The sequence below is a fragment of the Clupea harengus genome, chromosome 4, assembly GCF_900700415.2.
Source record: "Clupea harengus chromosome 4, Ch_v2.0.2, whole genome shotgun sequence".
Taxonomy (NCBI): Eukaryota; Metazoa; Chordata; class Actinopteri; order Clupeiformes; family Clupeidae; genus Clupea; species Clupea harengus.
In genome coordinates, this window is record NC_045155.1 from 1,300,201 (window position 1) to 1,320,573 (window position 20,373).

Here is a 20,373-nt window from a genome sequence, read left to right on the forward strand (position 1 = left end):
GTGTGGATACTGTTAGGTGCTCCTAGAGAACGTGTGCTGTGTTAATATGTTCCTTCTGAACTTGTGCTTGAGATATGTTCCTTGTGAACCTGTGAGTAACCTGTGCCTAGCATGCTGAATAATATGCCTAGTTCTGCCTTATGTCTGTAGCACTTTGAGTGCAGCCATCTTTTGTGAATATTTGTTTGTTTATGGTATAGACCTGTTTCGGGGTGGATGTAAATAAATAAGAATATATTTTTATATGGAAGCCATCATCTCCTGCACCCTTCTTCCCAACAACACCACCCAGTCCAGTCGCGACCTCCCAAAACAACGTGGGGTGACCGCCCGGTCCCTCACAAGTCTTATTTAAGCAATACAATAAGACAGGATCTGAGTTCATGTGAAATAACGCAGGCAGCAGACAGACTTACAAAAATGTGACAAAGCTTGAGGAGGCTGTAATTGATTAATTCCCATTGACTCAAGCACTGCTGAAATTGAAGTATGTTCCCTTGTACGTCGCTTTGGACAAAAGTGTCTGCTAAATGACTAAATGTAAATGTAAATGTTCTGTGGCATTTAACCAAAGATACATGGAATTAATTCCCAACAGTGAAGATACTGGGTGGTAACTGGTGTTCGGGTAAAGACAGCCTAGAGTTTTACAATATGTGATTCCTGACCTGATTTCTTTTCGTGGGCCTTGGAAAAAAATATCCTCATTCTCTATTGGTGTTTTTCATTCTCTCCCACACAATTTCAGTTGAACCAAAAGCATATGGATGGCCAATTTCATTTCTATAAAGACCCATTTTAAGCCGCCAAGGTTAAACTACAATTGGCAGTATAAAAATACAACCATGTGAATGGCGCTTTCGTCATAGCACAAGGTTTTGAAATCAGAACGCCTCCCCGTGTGCCACATATAAAACCGAGGCAACTTCTCCATTCTCCCATTCGCTGAACGATGTGTGGAGACTCAGGCGCACCGCTTTTACGCACTACAACTCATTCCCACAAAAGTGTTGAATAGACCTACTTAAATACGTTCACACAGCAGCAAAGCATTGCTTTTAGTAAAAGTCACTCACTGTGTGTACCAATAAGCCATTATGGAGGAGAATCTAACTTTGTCTGGTCGTGATTACTTGGACTTACACATTTATGCGCAGAAACTTCTGAAGCATGGAAACCTCTCTTTTTCGGCTCACGCGAACACTACAGAGGCGGAAATCCAGGAGGATAGCTTGGATGTGAACACTGATATCTACTCCAAGGTGCTGGTCACTGTAATATACGTGATTCTTTTTCTGATCGGCTGTTTGGGAAACTCTATCACATTATACACCTTACTCACAAAGAAATCTCTCCAGAACCTCCAGAGCACGGTTCACTATCACTTGGCGAGTCTCGCTATTTCGGACTTACTCATCCTCATTCTCAGCATGCCAATCGAACTGTACAACTTTATCTGGGTGCATCATCCGTGGGCTTTCGGTGAAGCTGTCTGCAAAGGTTATTACTTTCTCCGCGACGGCTGCTCGTATGCCACAGCATTTAACATCGCGAGCCTGAGCGTGGAACGTTACATGGCTATCTGTCACCCATTCAAAGCCAAGAGTATCATGTCTCGAAGCCGGACCAAGAAACTCATCACTGGGATGTGGGTAGCCTCTTTCCTCCTGGCAACGCCAATGCTCTTTACAATGGGACAGCGATTGGAAAACTCTGAAAATATATGTACCACAATCGTGTCGTCTTTCACAACTAAGACAGTCATACAGGTGAGTAATGATAAGCGCAGGCTTACATGAGTGGAGAGGTCACTCTCTGCTTCGCATGTGTGCAACTGATAAAGAGGTGGTCAATTAATTGAAAGTGCCATAAGTACCCTTTAATATGGTTATGATTTATGTTAAAAAAAATCCACGATATTACAACTCCTACCAAGGGCAATAATCCTGCACTGCTGCTCGTGTCGCCCTGTTTCAGTAGAGATCGGAAGAGAGTGGGCTTAATCATAGTAAAACAGACAGTGACCTATGGTCCTATGACCTGTAATCTGAATCTTCCAATAAAATGTCAAGACAATATGATGTTTTACAGCGTTCCACCTAACTATGGCTACCAAAACCCACACCCCCCTGCGAAAACTGATAGATAGTCCTACTGTTAGGCTAGCAGCCCTTCACTAATGCCTGCAAAAGGACGGCAGTTGCCCCAAGCATACCGTAAACCACTGCCATGTCTTTAGGATATACGATAATCTATCCATTCTTATATGATATAATGTAGAAATAGGTTTCGGTTAGACAATGCGGTCGCTAACCTCAACATCTGGGACATGAAAGGTGTATTTATCTCTGTAGTTGGCGTGCAACAAGTTGTCTTTGTGGCGCTCACAGAAATGAAAGGATTCGCTGAATGTGAGGTTGATTTTTAAATTCTGTACAATGTGAATTGACATTGTAATGTGACATTTTCTTTGGTCTCGCTCCTCTCCTGTGTTCACTGCTTGCACTCCCGCGCACACTCACGTGCACAACACAAAATGAAAGAGACAGACTGAGGAAGGACAGGGTAATAACGTCATTCATGATCACACAGATATCTAGCTCAGCATTTTGAATAGAAGCATGATAAATTAAATGAAAACCCCCCCCCGAATGCTGGGATATCAGTCGGTAAACATTGACAAGAAGTGTACTAAAAACAACCAAAAAACTGCACTTTGATGTGGACTGGGAGGTCAGCTTCTATTTACCATGAAGGGGCAAAGACCACTGCAGCAGTTAATTGCTACAAAAACAGATATCTTGAGCCACATGCTCATTTGGGTTTGTATAGACTGCTACAAATAGTCTTTGAATTGTGAGTGGTTCTCATGTACGCTAATTGCAGTCGCTCCATAGGTCTGAACCACACACACATGAAGCAGGGAGCTCATAATGAAGCATATGCTCAACATCAGCAACACAGTGTGCAGTCCTGTAGAGGCAGAGAGAGAGAGAGAGAGAGAGAAAGAGAGAGAGAGAGAGAGAGAGAGAGAGAGAGAGAAAGAGAGAGAGAAAGGGAGAGAGAGAGAAAGAGAGAGAGAGAGAGAAAGAGAGAGAGAAAGGGAGAGAGAGAGAAAGAGAGAGAGAGAGAGAAAGAAAGGGAGAAATTATACATCTTTGTCTGATCCCTCCCTTTTTGGTTTGAACTTAAAGGTGGTGTCTGTGATTCTGGCGAAGTGAAAGTTTGTTGATATTTGAGCTCAACAGGTAAATTACACTCCTCCCTTCCATGTGATATTTGAGCTCAACAGCCAATTAAATTATACTACTCCCTTCCATGTTCGACCCGAGCCATTGTGTTTGTGTCCCATTTACAGAGCCAGGACTGTGTACGAGCTCTGAAGTTTTTTTTTTTTAGCATAGGGTTACATATTTCACAAACAGCCAGAGGACAGTGAGGAGAAAATGACTGAATTTGACAAAAAGTGTATTGGATTACAATCACAGACTCCGCCTTTAAGTGTTTGGTGCCAGAATATACTGTATGTCTGTTTTCATATATGGCATGTGTCTTGTCCTGTCACAGTAGATCTCATGCAGTAATATTCTTACTCAGAAATACGCCCATCCTGTGTGTCCATGAAATTCGCCTTGATTCGTTGCTTACAGTGTGCATTGTGCACGTGTGAGAGTTGTTTGGATGTGATTTTTAACGCAGGCAATGGAGTGGGAAGATAAACAGCTGGGGGCGCTTACTAGGCCTGGGAGACCAAAACATAAACAGATCACTTTGACACAGCTGCATTTCTCACTTGCTCTAAATGTGAGTGGGGGTGTGTATGTTGTGTTACGTGGATTGTGAGAGATTGACGGAAAGGTTGAGTAACAGGGAGATGGAGAATGAGTTAAAGACACAGAATTAGTTGAGAGAGATGTGTAAGGTCTGTGTTCTGTCCGTGTCTAATTTCTGTGTTTGTCTCCCTTGTGTGGTCGCATGTTTGTTCCCGTGTCTAGTCCTCGTGCTTCCTTGTTCCCGCCATGTGCTTTCCCTGTGTTTGTTTGTATGTGCCATGTGCCCTCTTGTTGTTGTCCGTGTCTCCACCCCTCACCTGTTCCCAATCTCCCGGGTTGTGTGTATCATTGGTTTCACCTGTGTCCTGTTGGTTCCCCTTGTTTAGTCCACCTGTGTCTTTGTCTGCCCTGCCTTGATTGTTCTCACCTGTCCCTCGTTATCTGTTGCCTGTGTGTATATATAGTCCTTGTTTTCTTGTTCCTCGTTGTGTCGTCGTAAATTGTGTTTGATGGTATGTTCCTTGTTTTTCCACTGCTCCTCGTGTGTTCCTAGCGTTTAGCGCTTCTGCCTTGTTCTAGTGATTACTCGTGCTTCTGACCTCTGCCTGCCCTACAACTATTCTCCTGCCTATTCCCTGTTTGGATTTGTTTGCCTACTTTTGGACTGCCTACCCGTGTACCGAACCCTGCTAGTAAACGTTTATTCTTCTGAATCTACCCCTGTGCTGAGTCGTGCGATTGAGTTCTGCACAACACCCACCAGTCGTAACAGTACGACGACACCAAGGATGGACTCAGCCGACTCAGACTCAGTGCTCAGATGCAGTTTGAGCACACAAGCCTCCTCTCTCTGCCTCGTGACAAGGGAAATAGAGGAGCAAGGGAGAAGTTCCCTGAAGTTCCTGAACTTGCTGTTGGGACAATTCGAGCAGCTCCTGGATCGTTGGGATTCCCTCGCTGCACCTCCCTCTCCAGCTCCGGTTCCATGCCGCCTGGATTCCGGCTCCAGGGTTTCAGCTTCACTCACCAATACTGCTCTGGCTTCAGCTCCGACTCCCCGTCTCCTGCCTCCCGCCGTCAGGACAGCCGCAGTCGCCCTAGGAAGAGCTTCTGACGCTGTCAACCTCGAAGCAGCCTCTACCAAGGCCACCATCAAAGCGGTCTCTGACGCCGTCAACGCAGCCTTTGGAGCTTCCACCCTTGAAGCTATCTCCGCCGCCCTCGAAGCTGCCTTTGTAGCATTGGAGAGATTTTCTGTCACACCCAAAGAAGCCTCTGGCGCTGCCTTGCTCAATGCAGCTTCTGCTGCCATCGATGCAGCCTCTGCCACCCTCGAAGCAGCCTCTGATGCTGCCGCCTCCGAGGTTGTCTCTGCTGCCCCAGAGGTAGCCTCCGTCGCTACCACTCCCAAAGCAGCCTCTGACGCTGCCGCCCCAGAAGCAGCCTCTGACGCTGCCGCCCCTGAAGTAGCCTCCGTTGCTACCGCCCCAGAAGCAGCCTCTGACGCTGCCGCCTCCGAGGTCATCTCTGCTGCCCCAGATGTAGCCTCCGTCGCTACCACTCCCAAAGCAGCCTCTGCCTCTCCCGAAGCAGCTTCTGATGCTGCCACCCCCGAAGCAGCCTCTGACGCTGCCGCCCCCGACGTAGCCTCTGTCGCTACCACCCCAGAAGCAGCCTCTGATGCCACTGGCGTAGCCTCCGTCGCTACCACTCCCGAAGCACCCACTGCTGCCCCCGACGTAGTCTCTGTTGCTAGCAACCCCGAAGCAGCCTCTGTCGCTGCTGTCCCTGAAGCAGCCTCTGATGCCACTGACGTAGCCTCCGTCGCTACCGCTCCCGAAGCACCCACTGCTGCCCCCGACGTAGCCTCTGTTGCTAGCAACCCCGAAGCAGCCTCTGTCGCTGCTGTCCCTGAAGCAGTCTCTGAAGAAATTGCTGATGGTGACGCCACTGAGGCCTACGCCACAGCAGAACCAGCCGCCGCAGATCAAGCCGCCGCTCTCCCTGCAGACCGAGCCGTCGCTCACCCTGCAGACCCGGCCGTCGCTGACCCTGCAGACCCGGCCGTCGCTGACCCTGCAGAACCAGCCGCCGCAGATCAAGCCGCCGCTCTCCCTGCAGACCGAGCCGTCGCTCACCCTGCAGACCCGGCCGTCGCTGACCCTGCAGACCCGGCCGTCGCTGACCCTGCAGACCCAGCCGTCGCTGACCCAGCAGACCCAGCCGACGCTCACCCAGCTTGTGCGTACCCTACAGCCAGCGCTGCCGACCCGGACCCCGCAGCCACCGCTGCCGACCCGCACCCCGCAGCTGACCCGGACCCTGCTGCCACAGCTGCCAACCAAGATCCTCCAGCATCCGTTTCCGATGCAGGCCCAGCAGCACCCTCTGCCGAGACCAGTCCAGCAGCACCTTCTGATGGCGTCGCTGCTGAGGGCTCTGCTTTTCCAAGCGCCCCTGGCCGGAGTGCCCCTGTCCCGAGCGCCCCTGGCCGGAGTGCCTCTGTCCCGAGCGCCCCTGGCCGGAGTGCCTCTGTCCCGAGCGCCCCTGGCCGGAGTGCCCCTGTCCCGAGCGCCCCTGTCCCGAGCGCCCCTGTCCCGAGCGCCCCTGTCCCGAGCGTCCCAGGCGCCCCTGTCCCGAGCGTCCCAGGCGCCCCTGTCCCCAGCGTTCCAGGCGTCCCTGTCCCGAGCGTTCCAGGCTCCCCTGTCCCGAGCGTCCCAGGCTCCCCTGTCCCGAGCGTCCCAGGCTCCCCTGTCCCGAGCGTCCCAGGCTCCCCTGTCCCGAGCGTCCCAGGCTCCCCTGTCCCGAGCGTCCCAGGCTCCCCTGTCCCGAGCGTCCCAGGCTCCCCTGTCCCGAGCGCCTCAGGCGTCCCGGTCCCGAGCGTCTCCGGCGTTCCTGTCCAAGGTGTCCTTGCGCCGGTTCCAGGCGTCCATGCGCCGGCCCCAGGCGCTCCGGACCCTGTATCCAGTGTTCCTGGGTTCCCTGTCCCAGCTGCAGCAGACCCAGGGTTCGGTGCCGCCAGCCCTAATGAACCAGCGAGTCCAGGTGCCACGTCTACCCCAGCCACTGGCCCTGCAACCCCAAACACCAATCGATATCGCTGGCATCTATTTGTTGTGAGGGTTATTGTTGTGTTTATTGTTGGTCTGTTTGGCCGGTCGCCAAAGACTCTGCCCCTGTTTGGCCACCCACCCGGCCGGTCGCCAAAGACTCTGCCCCTGTTTGGCCATCCACCCGGTCGGTCGTCAAAGACTCTGCCTCTGTTTGGCCATCCACCCGGTCGGCCGCCAAAGACTCTGCCCCGGTTTGGCCACCCACACGGCCAGCCACCAGACATTCTGCCCTTGCTTGGCCGTCCACCCGGTCGGCCACCAGACCCTTCTTTCCAGCCTTCTGTCTGGCCCGGTTTGCCCGCCTGCCTTGCTCTGGACCCCCTCCACCCACCCTAGGTGGATTTGATCTGTTTGGTTGTGTGTTTTTGGGCTGTCTGGTCCGGTCTGCCCGCCTGCCTTGCTCTGGACCCCCTCCACCCACCCTAGGTGGATTTGATCTGTTTGTGTGTTTTTGGGCTGTCTGGTCCGGTCTGCCCGCCTGCCTTGCTCTGGACCCCCTCCACCCACCCTAGGTGGATTTGTTCTGTTTGTGTTTAGGGCCGTCTGGAATCCGGCCCTTAGAGGGGGGGTACTGTAAGGTCTGTGTTCTGTCCGTGTCTAATTTCTGTGTTTGTCTCCCTTGTGTGGTCGCATGTTTGTTCCCGTGTCTAGTCCTCGTGCTTCCTTGTTCCCGCCATGTGCTTTCCCTGTGTTTGTTTGTATGTGCCATGTGCCCTCTTGTTGTTGTCCGTGTCTCCACCCCTCACCTGTTCCCAATCTCCCGGGTTGTGTGTATCATTGGTTTCACCTGTGTCCTGTTGGTTCCCCTTGTTTAGTCCACCTGTGTCTTTGTCTGCCCTGCCTTGATTGTTCTCACCTGTCCCTCGTTATCTGTTGCCTGTGTGTATATATAGTCCTTGTTTTCTTGTTCCTCGTTGTGTCGTCGTAAATTGTGTTTGATGGTATGTTCCTTGTTTTTCCACTGCTCCTCGTGTGTTCCTAGCGTTTAGCGCTTCTGCCTTGTTCTAGTGATTACTCGTGCTTCTGACCTCTGCCTGCCCTACAACTATTCTCCTGCCTATTCCCTGTTTGGATTTGTTTGCCTACTTTTGGACTGCCTACCCGTGTACCGAACCCTGCTAGTAAACGTTTATTCTTCTGAATCTACCCCTGTGCTGAGTCGTGCGATTGAGTTCTGCACAACACCCACCATTCGTAACAGAATTAGTTGAGAGAGATGTGAGTTGAACAGTAGATAGACACAGTTCTGCTCTGGCTCACCATCACTTCGAAGTTGCTGACTGATGCCATTGTCACACTTGCAGTGGTTTCAAATTGGCCATGAAATTAGTCTGCTTGGTTTTGCAATGTGAACAGATATAAGTACATACACTAGTGATTCAATATTGGCTCCTTCCCCTGGCCTCAGAACCACCTTTTTTTTCTCCAAAATAATCTAAAAAAAATAAAGCAGAGGTAGACCACATTAAATGGAAGTATTTAATTGACCTCTCCCAGGTTTTGACAACATTATCTCTTCCTGTGGCATTTGGTACACACACAATAATTACGCTGCAGCCTCCTTACCTTAAAACTAAGCGAAAAGTTAAACTGCTCTACCTTTCTTTTTTTCAGTTGCAGAGTAATGAGAAGCTCATGCATAGCACCTATACCTATGCAAACATCTTTGGTTAGGCATTACTCTACGCAGGACGAAGACCCGTATTCTGTGAGGACAGAGTCTGTTGCTTTAGTGCAGAGCAGCCTGGTTAAAGTTATCCCCAGATCAGTTAAAGACAGGCCAGAGTAACGGGGCTACTGATAACAGTGAAAAGGAGCAATGTGGTTGTCGTCGAGGGAATACAAAAATCGATCCTATGTGCAGCTATGCGGATAAAGTTGTGGAAGCGTGAGCAGAAGGTCACATAGGTGTTCCTCGATCTAAGTTTGTTATTTTTTTTATTTAAAGCTTTCTTGTTTTGAAGTCCGTGTGAATGCTGCTATGAGCTGATCTAGACACTGTATGAATTGATAACCCTTGATAACCCTAGCGCAGATTGAACCCATGAACTCAGTGAATATGCGATGCGCAGTGCCAGATTCACTTTATATAGTCTTCTTTCAGAAGCTTGGTCATAACGCTTTTAACTGGCCTATTAATCAATCCTCTCTATTGATCAATTTGCCCTATCTGTTTCCAAATCATTTCTCATTTCCAGTTCATAGTTCTTTTTCATCCTCACAGACATGTCTTTGAAATAATGTGGGAGATGTAGATTGTTATTCTGAAAAATCCCTCTGATACCCCCATGCTTATAATTTCTTCATTTATGATTCAGAGACTTTTGATTTGACACAATTCCACAAGCTGGTCAGTGCATGTGCACCCCAAGGAATTCACTTGTACATTTGTAGCAATCCCAGTGGAGTTTCCAGTAAAATCCTGCAGTATGACATGAATTTGGTCAAAACACAAACAGCTGACATTTTCTCTCCTCCCTCAGGTCTCTATAGAAGTCCCTGTGCTCCTCCTGTGCCCTTTGGCAGTCAGAGATATGCAAAAATCATCCTGTAAAATCAATCTTTTATAGCACTATATGTTATTTCTATCATTTGAATGTCATATGTTGAGATACCTCATCTCCGCTGCTGGAGGGTATAATGTCTCTAATTCAATGAAAGTCTCAATCATTGCTATGATTAATGGTTGTCAGAGTTTCCTCACTTCAATTTCACTTCATGTCCTGCAAGTGGTCCTGGAATGAAAGGAATAGGAATCCAGGTTATGCATCCTTGTCTGTGGAAAATAGCTTTCCCCTCTGCGTGAAACAGTGTATATATACTGGATTTAACCTGCTTGTTAACATTCTGACTAACCTTTGCATTTATAATGTTCTGCCATAGCGTTTCAGCCTCTATCCCGACAATCACAGACCTCTGAACACAAATGCATACACTCATGTTGTTTTTACATCACACATTCACACACGCACACACACATGCACGCATGCATGCACGCACGCATGCACACACACACACACACACACACACACACACACACACACAGAAACACACACACACACACACACACACACCGACACAGAGACACACTCACACAGACACACACACACACACACACACACACACAAACACACTCACAATACCACCATTACAAACACAGTGGAAGCAGCTGGATCCCACATTGTAGGTGAGGCAATAGCAAGGTGCTAATCACAGCAGGTAAATATATTTTGCAATATAGCAGGTGTCCATTATTCCACTACCCTGTCTGATCGCTGGGGACCTCCCCGGGGGTGTATCAAACCATCAGTGTCCAACAGAGGGAAATGGCAAAATGAAAAAAAAACTGCAGTGATGTAAACCACATTTGAGCTCTCCTGATGTTTTTGTGTTCTGAAAGGAATTTCTGGGCCATAATACAATGACTTATCCATTACAAACAACAACAAAGCAAAAGAATAAATACTACAAACAATTATTCTTATTTCTGTTGTGGTGATGGCAATGAAATTGTTGATTTGTCGATAAAGTAATATTTTCATAACATGACCTGTTACTACTGTCAAACTGTGCACTTCAAACACAGGAGCATTACAATCCATACCAAGGTCTCTTAAAGCAGCAGTAAGGAGTTTTGGTGATAAACTAGCAAGTTATTGGTCTGACGGATCCAAAAAAAAAGTCAAGTTGGTACTGAAAAAAGCTTGCTAACATGCTAACTAGTGTTTTCTGGCAGTATAGTTGGTAATGTCATGCTGTGAAATCTTTTTTTATATTGTTGCTTTAAATGTCATAGTATGAGCTAACAAGATAATTAATTCTAAGTGAATATTTGATAAAATAGTAGGTTACCAACCAGATATAGCCTTTGGCATATACTATACGAGGCCAGACAGCAGTCCCATGGTTGGAGTTGCAGGCCATGACAATGTGATATTCAGATATTCGAATATATTAGATATTCGAATATTCTTCCGTTGGACTGAAGTTTGCACTTAGTACAACTTTAGTTTAGCACTTAGTACACTTAGTACACTTTACAAAGAGGTTTGACGGCAACTGGACAAAAGTTAAGCAATAGAGTGACTAGAAAAAAGAACAGACATCAGATGAGTGGTCTGACAGCAAGAGTTGGACTCACCAGCCGAGTGGGTGGAAAACAAAAGTGGTATTTGGGAAAATGTTTGTGGCAAGTGAGCAATTCAAAGCAGCATTGGCAGCGCCCGTGAAACTGAGGGCATTCAGCCCGACTGAAAGTGTGTGTGCCAGTGTGTGTGCCAGTGTGTGTGCCCGTGTTTGTGCCAGGGCACACTGGCTGCTGCAGTGGGTTCAACAGTCCCCTGCCCACGGGAGTCTTGGCGGTTAGGGGGAACGGGAACTTTGTTCTGATTGTAGTGTTTATTTTTTTTGTTGGACTGAATGGACTTGACAACAACTTTGTCGTGAGTTGGCTGGGAGCCCTCAGATGAGTTTGTGGCAATGTCAGAAAATGTCCTCCTCAATCACAGCCCCCTTTTGTAAAAGCGCACTGGGTCATATTTAAGACATTTCTGTGTAGGAAACAGAACAATGGAACCACCGAGATCTTGGGCGTTATCAATACGTGACATGCTCACGGTGAGACTAAAGTATGGCACATTTCGAAGCAAAACATAAAGACACAGCCTATACCCTTAAATGGTATTGGTATCTGAGAACAACTAACATTATCAAACACATAAAAACTTGGCAACACTAATATCTAAACTTGATTATTTAGATGTTCTTGTAAAGGCTGATGTAATCCAGTTAACAAGGAAATCACTCAGTGATGGCGGCAGGGTTCTCCAGACAACCAAATGTGATCATTTATGTCCGCTGTTGTGAACTTCGTTCATTGCTTTACGCTTATCTTACATGACTGAATTATATTCTAATTAGTTGGCTCAACACAATAATATCATGTTTTAAAAAAGAAAAAAACAAGACCTGTGTAATACAAATGCTATGTGGTTTAGCGAATTTGATAACTTATCTTTTCCATTTATATAGTATATTTCCCTGTACACTGGATGTTGCCAGAGAGCTTTCTAGTACATTGAAAGGTCCTCTAAACGAATGATTTACCTTTGCATCAATTACATAACTACAGGTGCCATAATCCCAACGTAGGCGGAACAGGATTTGACACCTATCAACAGCTGGGAATTCCTATCTTGTTGGCTTGGGTAAGACTTTATACAGTCTCCCAACAGACCAATGCTATGTGCATGGCATTCAAAAAAGCATCCCTGGCTCTAGGCCAAACTAGGCTCACACTCATTCATTCACATCCCAATGCTACTGTCAACTCAACTTAACCTTCCCTCCGTCACTGCTCTTCTGGAGAGCCACGCATTTAACTAAGACATAGTAGGGTTAGAATAAGATTATATATCAATTGGGCATCCATTTTTCTTCATCTGAGAAAGGGTACTCCTTTTCACAGCTGAAGCATGTCTGAAGTATGTCTGAAAGACCTCGGAGGAAATCTCTCGTTCTCTGCGGAATCTACACCGGGGTTAGGGAAGGGGGGAGCAGAGAGGGGTAAAGATGTTCCAGAATGTTCCTTTAAAGCGCTCCCCCAAATTAGACCACGAACGTCTTAATGTCAGGGTTTGCAACACAAGTCAATTTTATCGACTGGCTCTGGCCCAGTCTTTGATGGTTTGATGAAAACACAATTTTTTTTTTTAAAGAATCTTCTTTTGAGTTTACCTGTCTGAGCTGATAACCAAGTCTGTCTGTTGGGTGCCCTTGATTAGCACATTTCTAAATGGGAGAGTTGGCAGCTACGAGGTATACTCTTAGGAGAGAGATCTCTGGGGTCTATTCATGCATCCTCCGAGTTCTAATCTATTTCTAATCACTTCTATGGTGGTGTTACGGAACATTAAGTCAGTTATTGTATACTGGTTATTCTACAAACATTTGAACATCATGGAGTGCCTAGTGAGACTGATAAAAAAAGGAAGCAACGCTTGATCAGAGACAAAGTGATGTGCACCAAGTAAATGACAGAGAGGAAGGGGCTGGAGTGGAATGAAGGTGATGTTAGGGGTGGGGGAGAATTGTGACAGTGACAGAGAAATGAAACAATAAGATGAAAATAATATGGCATAAAAATGTGCATAAAATGGTCTCTGACAGGTGTTTGAGGTTAAGCTTCTGGAAGCATTTAAGCGTTAAATATTAAAACCATGAACCGTCCTAATCCTACATGAAGTCTGGGGCCAGCGCTCACCTTACCATCTGTCACCCTTGCAGGGGAGGCTTTAACACAAGCAACAGTTACTGTTGGGTGAGGTTTCAAACAAGCCCTGTACAGAACCTCTCTGTACAGGAATCCTCTGTAGACTCTGGCTGCCCGTATCGTATCTTTCAATCTCTCCCAGAGTCCAGAAGGAAAAGCAGAGGGCCGAGGAAACGGAGCGAGGGAGAATGGTGAGAGAGGAATTATTTCTTTGAAGATTAAAGTAAACTCACCACAGAATCTGTCTGCACCCTCTGCCACTCCACATTTCCACACATGGATGGGCAGACGTCTATTTTTCACAGCAGTTTTGCAGAGACAGGAGGGAACACAGTCAGTGAAATGACTTCGAGGTCATGTGGTGGCAGGAAAGAGAAAAACAGCACAGGGAACATGTCCTTGATTTGTATGCAGGTAGGGCTTCGCTTTAGCATAATTTGATTGACCTTCCCTATTTGGGTATTACGTCAGGCATTTACCCTTTTGAAGAGAAAGATCTCGAACACTGTCTGTAGTGGGGTTTGACCTTGTGCGTGCCAGCATCTCCACGAATTCCACGCAATTACATGAATACCGAAGAATAAAAGCTGGGGACTGTATTAAAAGTGTCGGCCAACAAAGGACATACTGAAGAAGTTACTGCCTCACGTAACCATGGTAACATTTTAGTCTCGGCTCGGAGTGATCAGAGATGCATTTTGTGGGTTTTTTTTAAGCGTTTTGCTCAAATGTCTATGTTTGCTCTTTGTATGAATTATTTGACCATTTTTGAATTGCCCAGTGTGCATTTTTTAAATGTTTTTTTTTGTAACTGAAGGTATGTGCTAATGTATGCATTCGTTTATAAAACTGTAAGTGTGATATGGGCTAAATGTACACATGTGTATATTTATCAAAGAGTTTAGTATCGTGATGCCTCCAGACAAAGGCGATAATGAAAATGGTTGGTGTAAGAGTTTAGGTACCGAACCGAAGTCATACTATAGTGTAAATGTTTGGTTTGTATACCGTGGAAACCTCTCGTCACCGCAACTCTGAGTGCATTTACAAGTGGAAATCATGTGCAAGTTTGTCTAAATCAATCTGAGAGAGAGTGAGGAACATTTCAATCAATCATTGATTAGATATTCTGGCAGGATTAGAATAAGTCGATTTAAATTCGCCAGAGTATCAAATAGAGTTGGCGTTTGTCTTCAAAGTGCCACGGCAAAAAAGGGGGTTGGGATGTAATTATTTTGCTTGATTGAAGAAGTCTCACATAGTAGTGAGAGATAAGCAAATGGAGGAGGGAGAAGGAGGGAAATAAAAGACTTGGAAATGTACGGCTGAGTAATTTGATGAGAAAAATTACAGGGATGTGGGGTGATTGGAAAAGTCAAGGCACTCTTGTGATTAGATGGCTGCTTTTCCGTTTGGACATGCAAGAAATGGAAGCGAAATACTTTTGCAAAACAGTTTGAGATAGATTTCATGCACTGCATTGCACCAGTGCTATGTCAGCATAGTGTAGATGTAATCACTCCAGAGTGCACATTCAACCCTGTGGCCGTCTCGGGGAGCAATGACAAAAGCAGCTTTTGAGTTTTTGACCTTTAGGGAGAATGGGCTCACATTGTTGTGTGTTTTTCAGTGTGTTGCGTTTGTCTTACATACAGTCCTTGAAGAGCGTGGAAGAGACCAGAAATACACACAGAGGAACAGTCAGACACACACAGAGAGAGAGAGACACACACAGCGAGAGAGAGAGAGAGACACAGCAGAAAGCCTGTTAATGTTTTTGAGCTTGTGAGCATGCATTAACGCATGTTTGTCTGGGCCTGTCTGCCTTTGTCTGACTTATATAAAGTGTTTGCCAGCTGTACAAATGGATAGCATGTTAAAAGGAGGGGATGGTGACTTAAAGCGTCCTCAGTCATTACCACTGCCTTTGTGTGTGTTCTTATTTCGCTAATCCACTAAATTATAATAAAAAACAGGGAGGAATGAGAACACGAACAGTATGTACCATGCAGACAAGTATGACTCACATGCAATTCCCACAATGTGTGGTCAAAAGGTGGTTCAACATTCATTCATGAAAAAAGTAATAGGTGGCTAAGGCTCACCGACATCTCATTAGCGTCTCCTTTTGGCTATCATTTGCGCGCCTCAGCATGGCCTTGTTAAGGGAGGCTCATTACAGCACACATGTTGTGCTAACCCCTGTTTGACCTCTTTCATTAAGCGCACAAGATTCTGACAGTTCGTTTTCAATTTCTTATTTTTCGAGCGTGGTTGGTCCACTCCAAGACCCTGTGTTTCATGTAATTATTTCAGTAATTTCGATATGTTGAAATGTTTGTATATAACACATTTTGCAAGCATTTATCCACTGGGATCACAATTGTTAAGCAGAGGGAATATCCAAGCAACCTCTAATTAGAGGTTGTAAGCAATGCTATGTTGTGCTATGTTGTGCTATTTCACATGATATGGTGTGAAAAGGACATGGTCTAGTATGTTCCCTAATTGATAACAAATATGTTGCCATTTTGTTACACATTTACATTTTACATTTACATTTAGTCATTTAGCAGACGCTTTTGTCCAAAGCGACGTACAATGGAGAGACATGATTTGACAGTTCTTAATGTATAGTTACCTCTCACACAAAGTATTTTGTGTTGTGTAAGAAGAGCTGCAGTTATTACACACTTATAACATATGAATATACAATATAACTGGGACCTCCTCTATTCCATCTCCTCTGCCTAATAGTGGAGAGTCGATTGAGCTACGGCCTCTGGCCTCTTTCTGTCTCATTTCCCCAGTTGTATTCATTTAAAGAGAAATGTTTTAAACAGTTTAATGTCAGTTTTCTCTGACGTCAGCAGTTTTTTTTTAATACTGCCATTTGCTGAAAGTTTCTTTAGACTTGTGAGCAGTGAGCAGCCTCTTCACCAAGCGCACCTCCATTAACTCATGACAGCCTTTTCTTCGGACCCTGAGGAGGCTCTTCCACCCCGGCGGTGACTCAGCGTATCTTTTCATATTAGACCCCATTACCAGTAGCCGTTCACATCACATCACATTCATTTCCATCATGATGGACCAGATCTGGGGCTGAATACTGAAAACTCTGGGCTCTTGCGGTTCCATCAGAATTACTTAGTGTGTTGTGCGTCAGTCACCATGCATCTCGCTTGTAATCCTTTGTTTGTGGACACTGGGATTTACTGGTCGATCAGGCTTCTCCCCACTATGCAAGTCCATCAGGGAAAATGTGTTTATTTGGCTCAGCTCAGTTGCCTTGCCTGGGGGTTCCTACCAAGCCTCTTTGTGTGTGTGTGTGTGTGTGTGTGTGTGTGTGTGTGTGTGTGTGTGTGTGTGTGTGTGTGTGTGTGTGTGTGTGTGTGTGTGTGTGTGTGTGTGTGTGTGTGTGTGTGTGTGTGTGTGTGTGTGTGATGATAGTAATGACGGTGCCGGCCCTCTCTCCGGTATTCCATCAGTGTCTCTGGCATTAGCTTGTCATTAGGCTGCCTCTTCCTATCAGACGAGCTCAAATGAGTCAAGTTGCAGAGGAGGAAGAAACGGGCCAGAAAACAGTAAACAAAGGACATCCATTCCGAGCCAAAAGGACAGAGGAAGAAGAGTAGTTTTGTTGAACGTAAAATGTCCTCCGATGTGTGTTTTACTTGCATGTTTACCAGCTCCACTGGCTGCCGATAGCTACTCGCATTAAGTTCAAGTCACTTATGCTTGCCTACAGAGTGCTTGCTGGTTCTGCTCCCACCTACCTAAATGCTTTTGTAAGGGCAAATGTTTCACCCAGGACGCTGCGCTCGTCTAGTGAGCGTCGTTTGGCACTGCCGTCTGTGCAAGCACGGCAATCCAGACTATTTTCATTTGTAGTTCCACGTTGGTGGAACGAACTGCCTTGTACTACCAGAGCAGGGGCGTCCCTCTCTACCTTCAAGAAGCTTTTGAAGACCCAACTCTTCAGAGAGCACCTCCCTTCCTAAGTGGCACCTTGACCAGGGGCGGCTTGTCCATAAGGGCGATTGGGGCGACGCACTGCCTAGGGAAAAAAAAAAAAAAAAAAAACCTCCTGATATATAAACGCAATATCCTTGTAAGTCGCGTAAATGACATGTAAATTTAAATGTAATAATTTTCTGCCACTAGACCGTCTGATCTGCCTCTGTATGTCATTGTCGAATCAGGTAACAGTCGTTCAGTCAGCCTAAAGTCGTGCTTCAAATGGCCCCGCCCCTTCTGGGGCGATTTGGGGCGAAATGAAAATCGCCCCAGACCTCTCCCATTGACTCCCATGTTAAATCCATTTTTTTCACAAAACAGAGCTCTCAATGCATTCTCTATGGCTTCTGGGAGGGCTCGCATGTCGTGTCATAAGTAGTGGACGTAAAAGCCTATACGAACGTCATACAGCTTCGACGAAGGCATATTCTGTCAAGATGGCTGCCCTGTTCAGTGCAATAACTCGATTCGCTCTTTGACAGAAACTCATTTTTAGTCGGCGTACTAATGAAGATAAATTGACAACAAAACAATTAGGACTTCCTAGACCAAATGTATCCATTCAACAGGTTTCTACAAAGGGAGGGAAATCCTACATCCAAGAATTGGAACGTGGTCGTGAAATTGCTAACGCGGTCTGTATTTCTATATACCACTGTCACTTTTCATAGGTTTCACTGTGTGTTTCACAGTTCGCTTCTTGTACTAACACTGAATAATTTTTTATGTGATGACTTATTTTGCTTTTGTAAGCCAATACTTTCAAGATCAGTCAATAAATATTGTTGGTTTTGACTTATGTTACCCCGTCTTTATGATGTTACTGGACATGTCGTGTCCTGTTAAGCTATGTTACATCATACAACATTTGAGACACGTGGATAATGAAAAACTGTAACTTGCTACTCCAGCTATGTAGCAAGAGGGGACATATTACTGTTGTGTGCTGCCAATAGTGGACAAAAAGGTATTGCTGTATGAGTTAATCAGCTAACTTAATGTACCTACTGAATGGGTCGCCTTAATCATTATCAAAAAAATTGCCCCCCCTGAGAATTTTTTCAGGAGCCGCCACTGACCTTGATTAGTGCTTAACTTGCACTTCAGCACTTACATTCCTGCACTTCTTTTTCTTTCTATGTCGTTTTTCTTTCTCTTATGTAAAGTAGTATTTATTGTCACACCAGGTTTTTATTGCTCTTAGCTTGACCCTTGTATGTCGCTTTGGACAAAAGCGTCTGCTAAATGACTAAATGTAAATGTAAATGTAAAATGTTTTCTTTGTTTTGCTGTGGTGTTTTGGTGTATCTTGTCGTCTCTCATGTTGCAGACTGAATGTCTGGACAGTAATCAGGACTGATCACACACACTGCCTGGCTATGAGGACGCCTAAGTCCAGACCTCACTAAAAAATTCTCTCTGTTAAGTTTCAAAATCCAACGCAGAAACAACGTTCTTGTTAACGTGTACTGTTGACTGTGTCTGCTGCTACATGGAGAATCTATGCTCTGTTATCTGACCAGAGAGATGGCAATGATTCCCTCTCACCTAAAATACTTTTCAGGTTGTAGAGGGACAGGCATGTACATTAACCACAGCTACATCTACAGGCTACTGTAACCTTTTCTATTGGGTTAATGTGATGATGTGGTGATAGTGGAAAATGCAAAAACCCTTGCTTCCTTTTTTGGATTGTTCGATGCAGTCTTCAGCTAAGTGGTCTCTGCTTGCAGTCTTCATGACGTCTGGCAGTAGCTAATGGGAGAGAGACAGGTGTAATGACAGGCTGGTAACTGCGATTAACCAAGAAAGACATATTGATCAAACACTACATAAGTCCTTGCAATCTAACACATTTTTTCGAAGGTTACATATAGACTCTTATTATGGAAGACTGGTGAGATAATAATAATAATAATAATAAAACTTTATTTATATAGCACCTTTCATGCAAAAGAATGCAGCTCAAAGTGCTTTACAGCAAATACATAATATGCACAAAGAAATGACATGCACATAAAAATAGACATCAAAGAAACATAACAAAGATATAGTGCAAAAAAAATAAAATTATAATTATAATTATAGAGATATATTTAATCCAACCCCTTAATATCACCAGTAGAGATTTAAATTAAATTAAAAGTATTTATATATATATATAGTGCGAAGTGGTAGCTAGTTAAAGGCTAATGTGAAGAGGTACGTTTTTAGTTTTCTTTTAAAGATGTTAAGCGAGCTGGCTTCCCTGATGTCTATAGGCAGTATGTTCCATAGCACTGGGGCTATGATGAAGAATGAGACAAGTTTACAAAGTTAGTATGTAGGCTAGGAGTGAGGTAAGAGTGTTTTTCATTGTGAAGTGTGCTTGAATGATAAAGGAAGGACCAAGACAGGTTTGAAGGAATTAGAAATGTATTGAAGGATGAGCAAAATATTTAATGCTAAGAGATATAATTTATACTGTAGAATACAACCAACATCACCTTAAATCTTTATATAAAATAGGGTGATATGTGAATTGAATGAAACCCAAAGACTGTATGCTGGTGTACTTGAAATAGGTGACAATCGCCACAGGTCTGTCCGGTTAGAACTAGAATGATGTCAATGTCCCAATGATGACAGATGTAATGAAGTATTTATTGCACACACTCAAGCCTTGAATGGCAGGATGAACATGAATGATTGAAGATGAACGGTGAATACGATTATCCACGTAAAGGACTCGTATTTACACATGAATTCTTGATTGACCGTGATTGAGTTGAAGAACCATGAACCGTGGTTTCTATGAAAATAATATATAACAAATATATACAAATATTAACAATCAAATACGACAAGAATGAAACAGTATATACACTATGAATATTACGGCTATGATTAACTACGGATATGTTCCTTTCACACCGTGCCGCGTAACGGTGAACATTCCATTTATCCCGTAATAACAGTTACTGATTGAAGTGACGGTAACAAGTGAAATACAAATTATACAGATGACACATATCACAAACACTCACATTCTCAATGACGCACGGCAAGAATGAAAGTGAATGTCTCTGATCGTGATATTGTCCGATGTGCTCCTTGATGATGACTTCTCCAACACCGCTCGACTTGACCCACAACATGGCCGGAGGAGGGTCGGCCTTATATAGTGTAGATGAAGGGGAGCCTTGAAACCGTTTAGAAA

The 20,373-nt window shown here is 45.1% G+C and overlaps 1 protein-coding gene across 1 annotated transcript in view; it reads left to right on the plus strand.

Moving 5' to 3' along the window:
- Positions 1-953: 953 nt before the first annotated feature.
- ntsr1 (neurotensin receptor 1 (high affinity)) overlaps positions 954-20,373 on the plus strand; it is a 40,711-nt gene continuing 21,291 nt past the window's right edge. Inside the window, exon 1 of the mRNA XM_031565670.2 lies at positions 954-1,769. Within this exon, the coding sequence (XP_031421530.1) occupies positions 1,098-1,769 (672 nt within the window). The 5' untranslated portion in view covers positions 954-1,097. The remainder of the gene's footprint in view (positions 1,770-20,373) is intronic.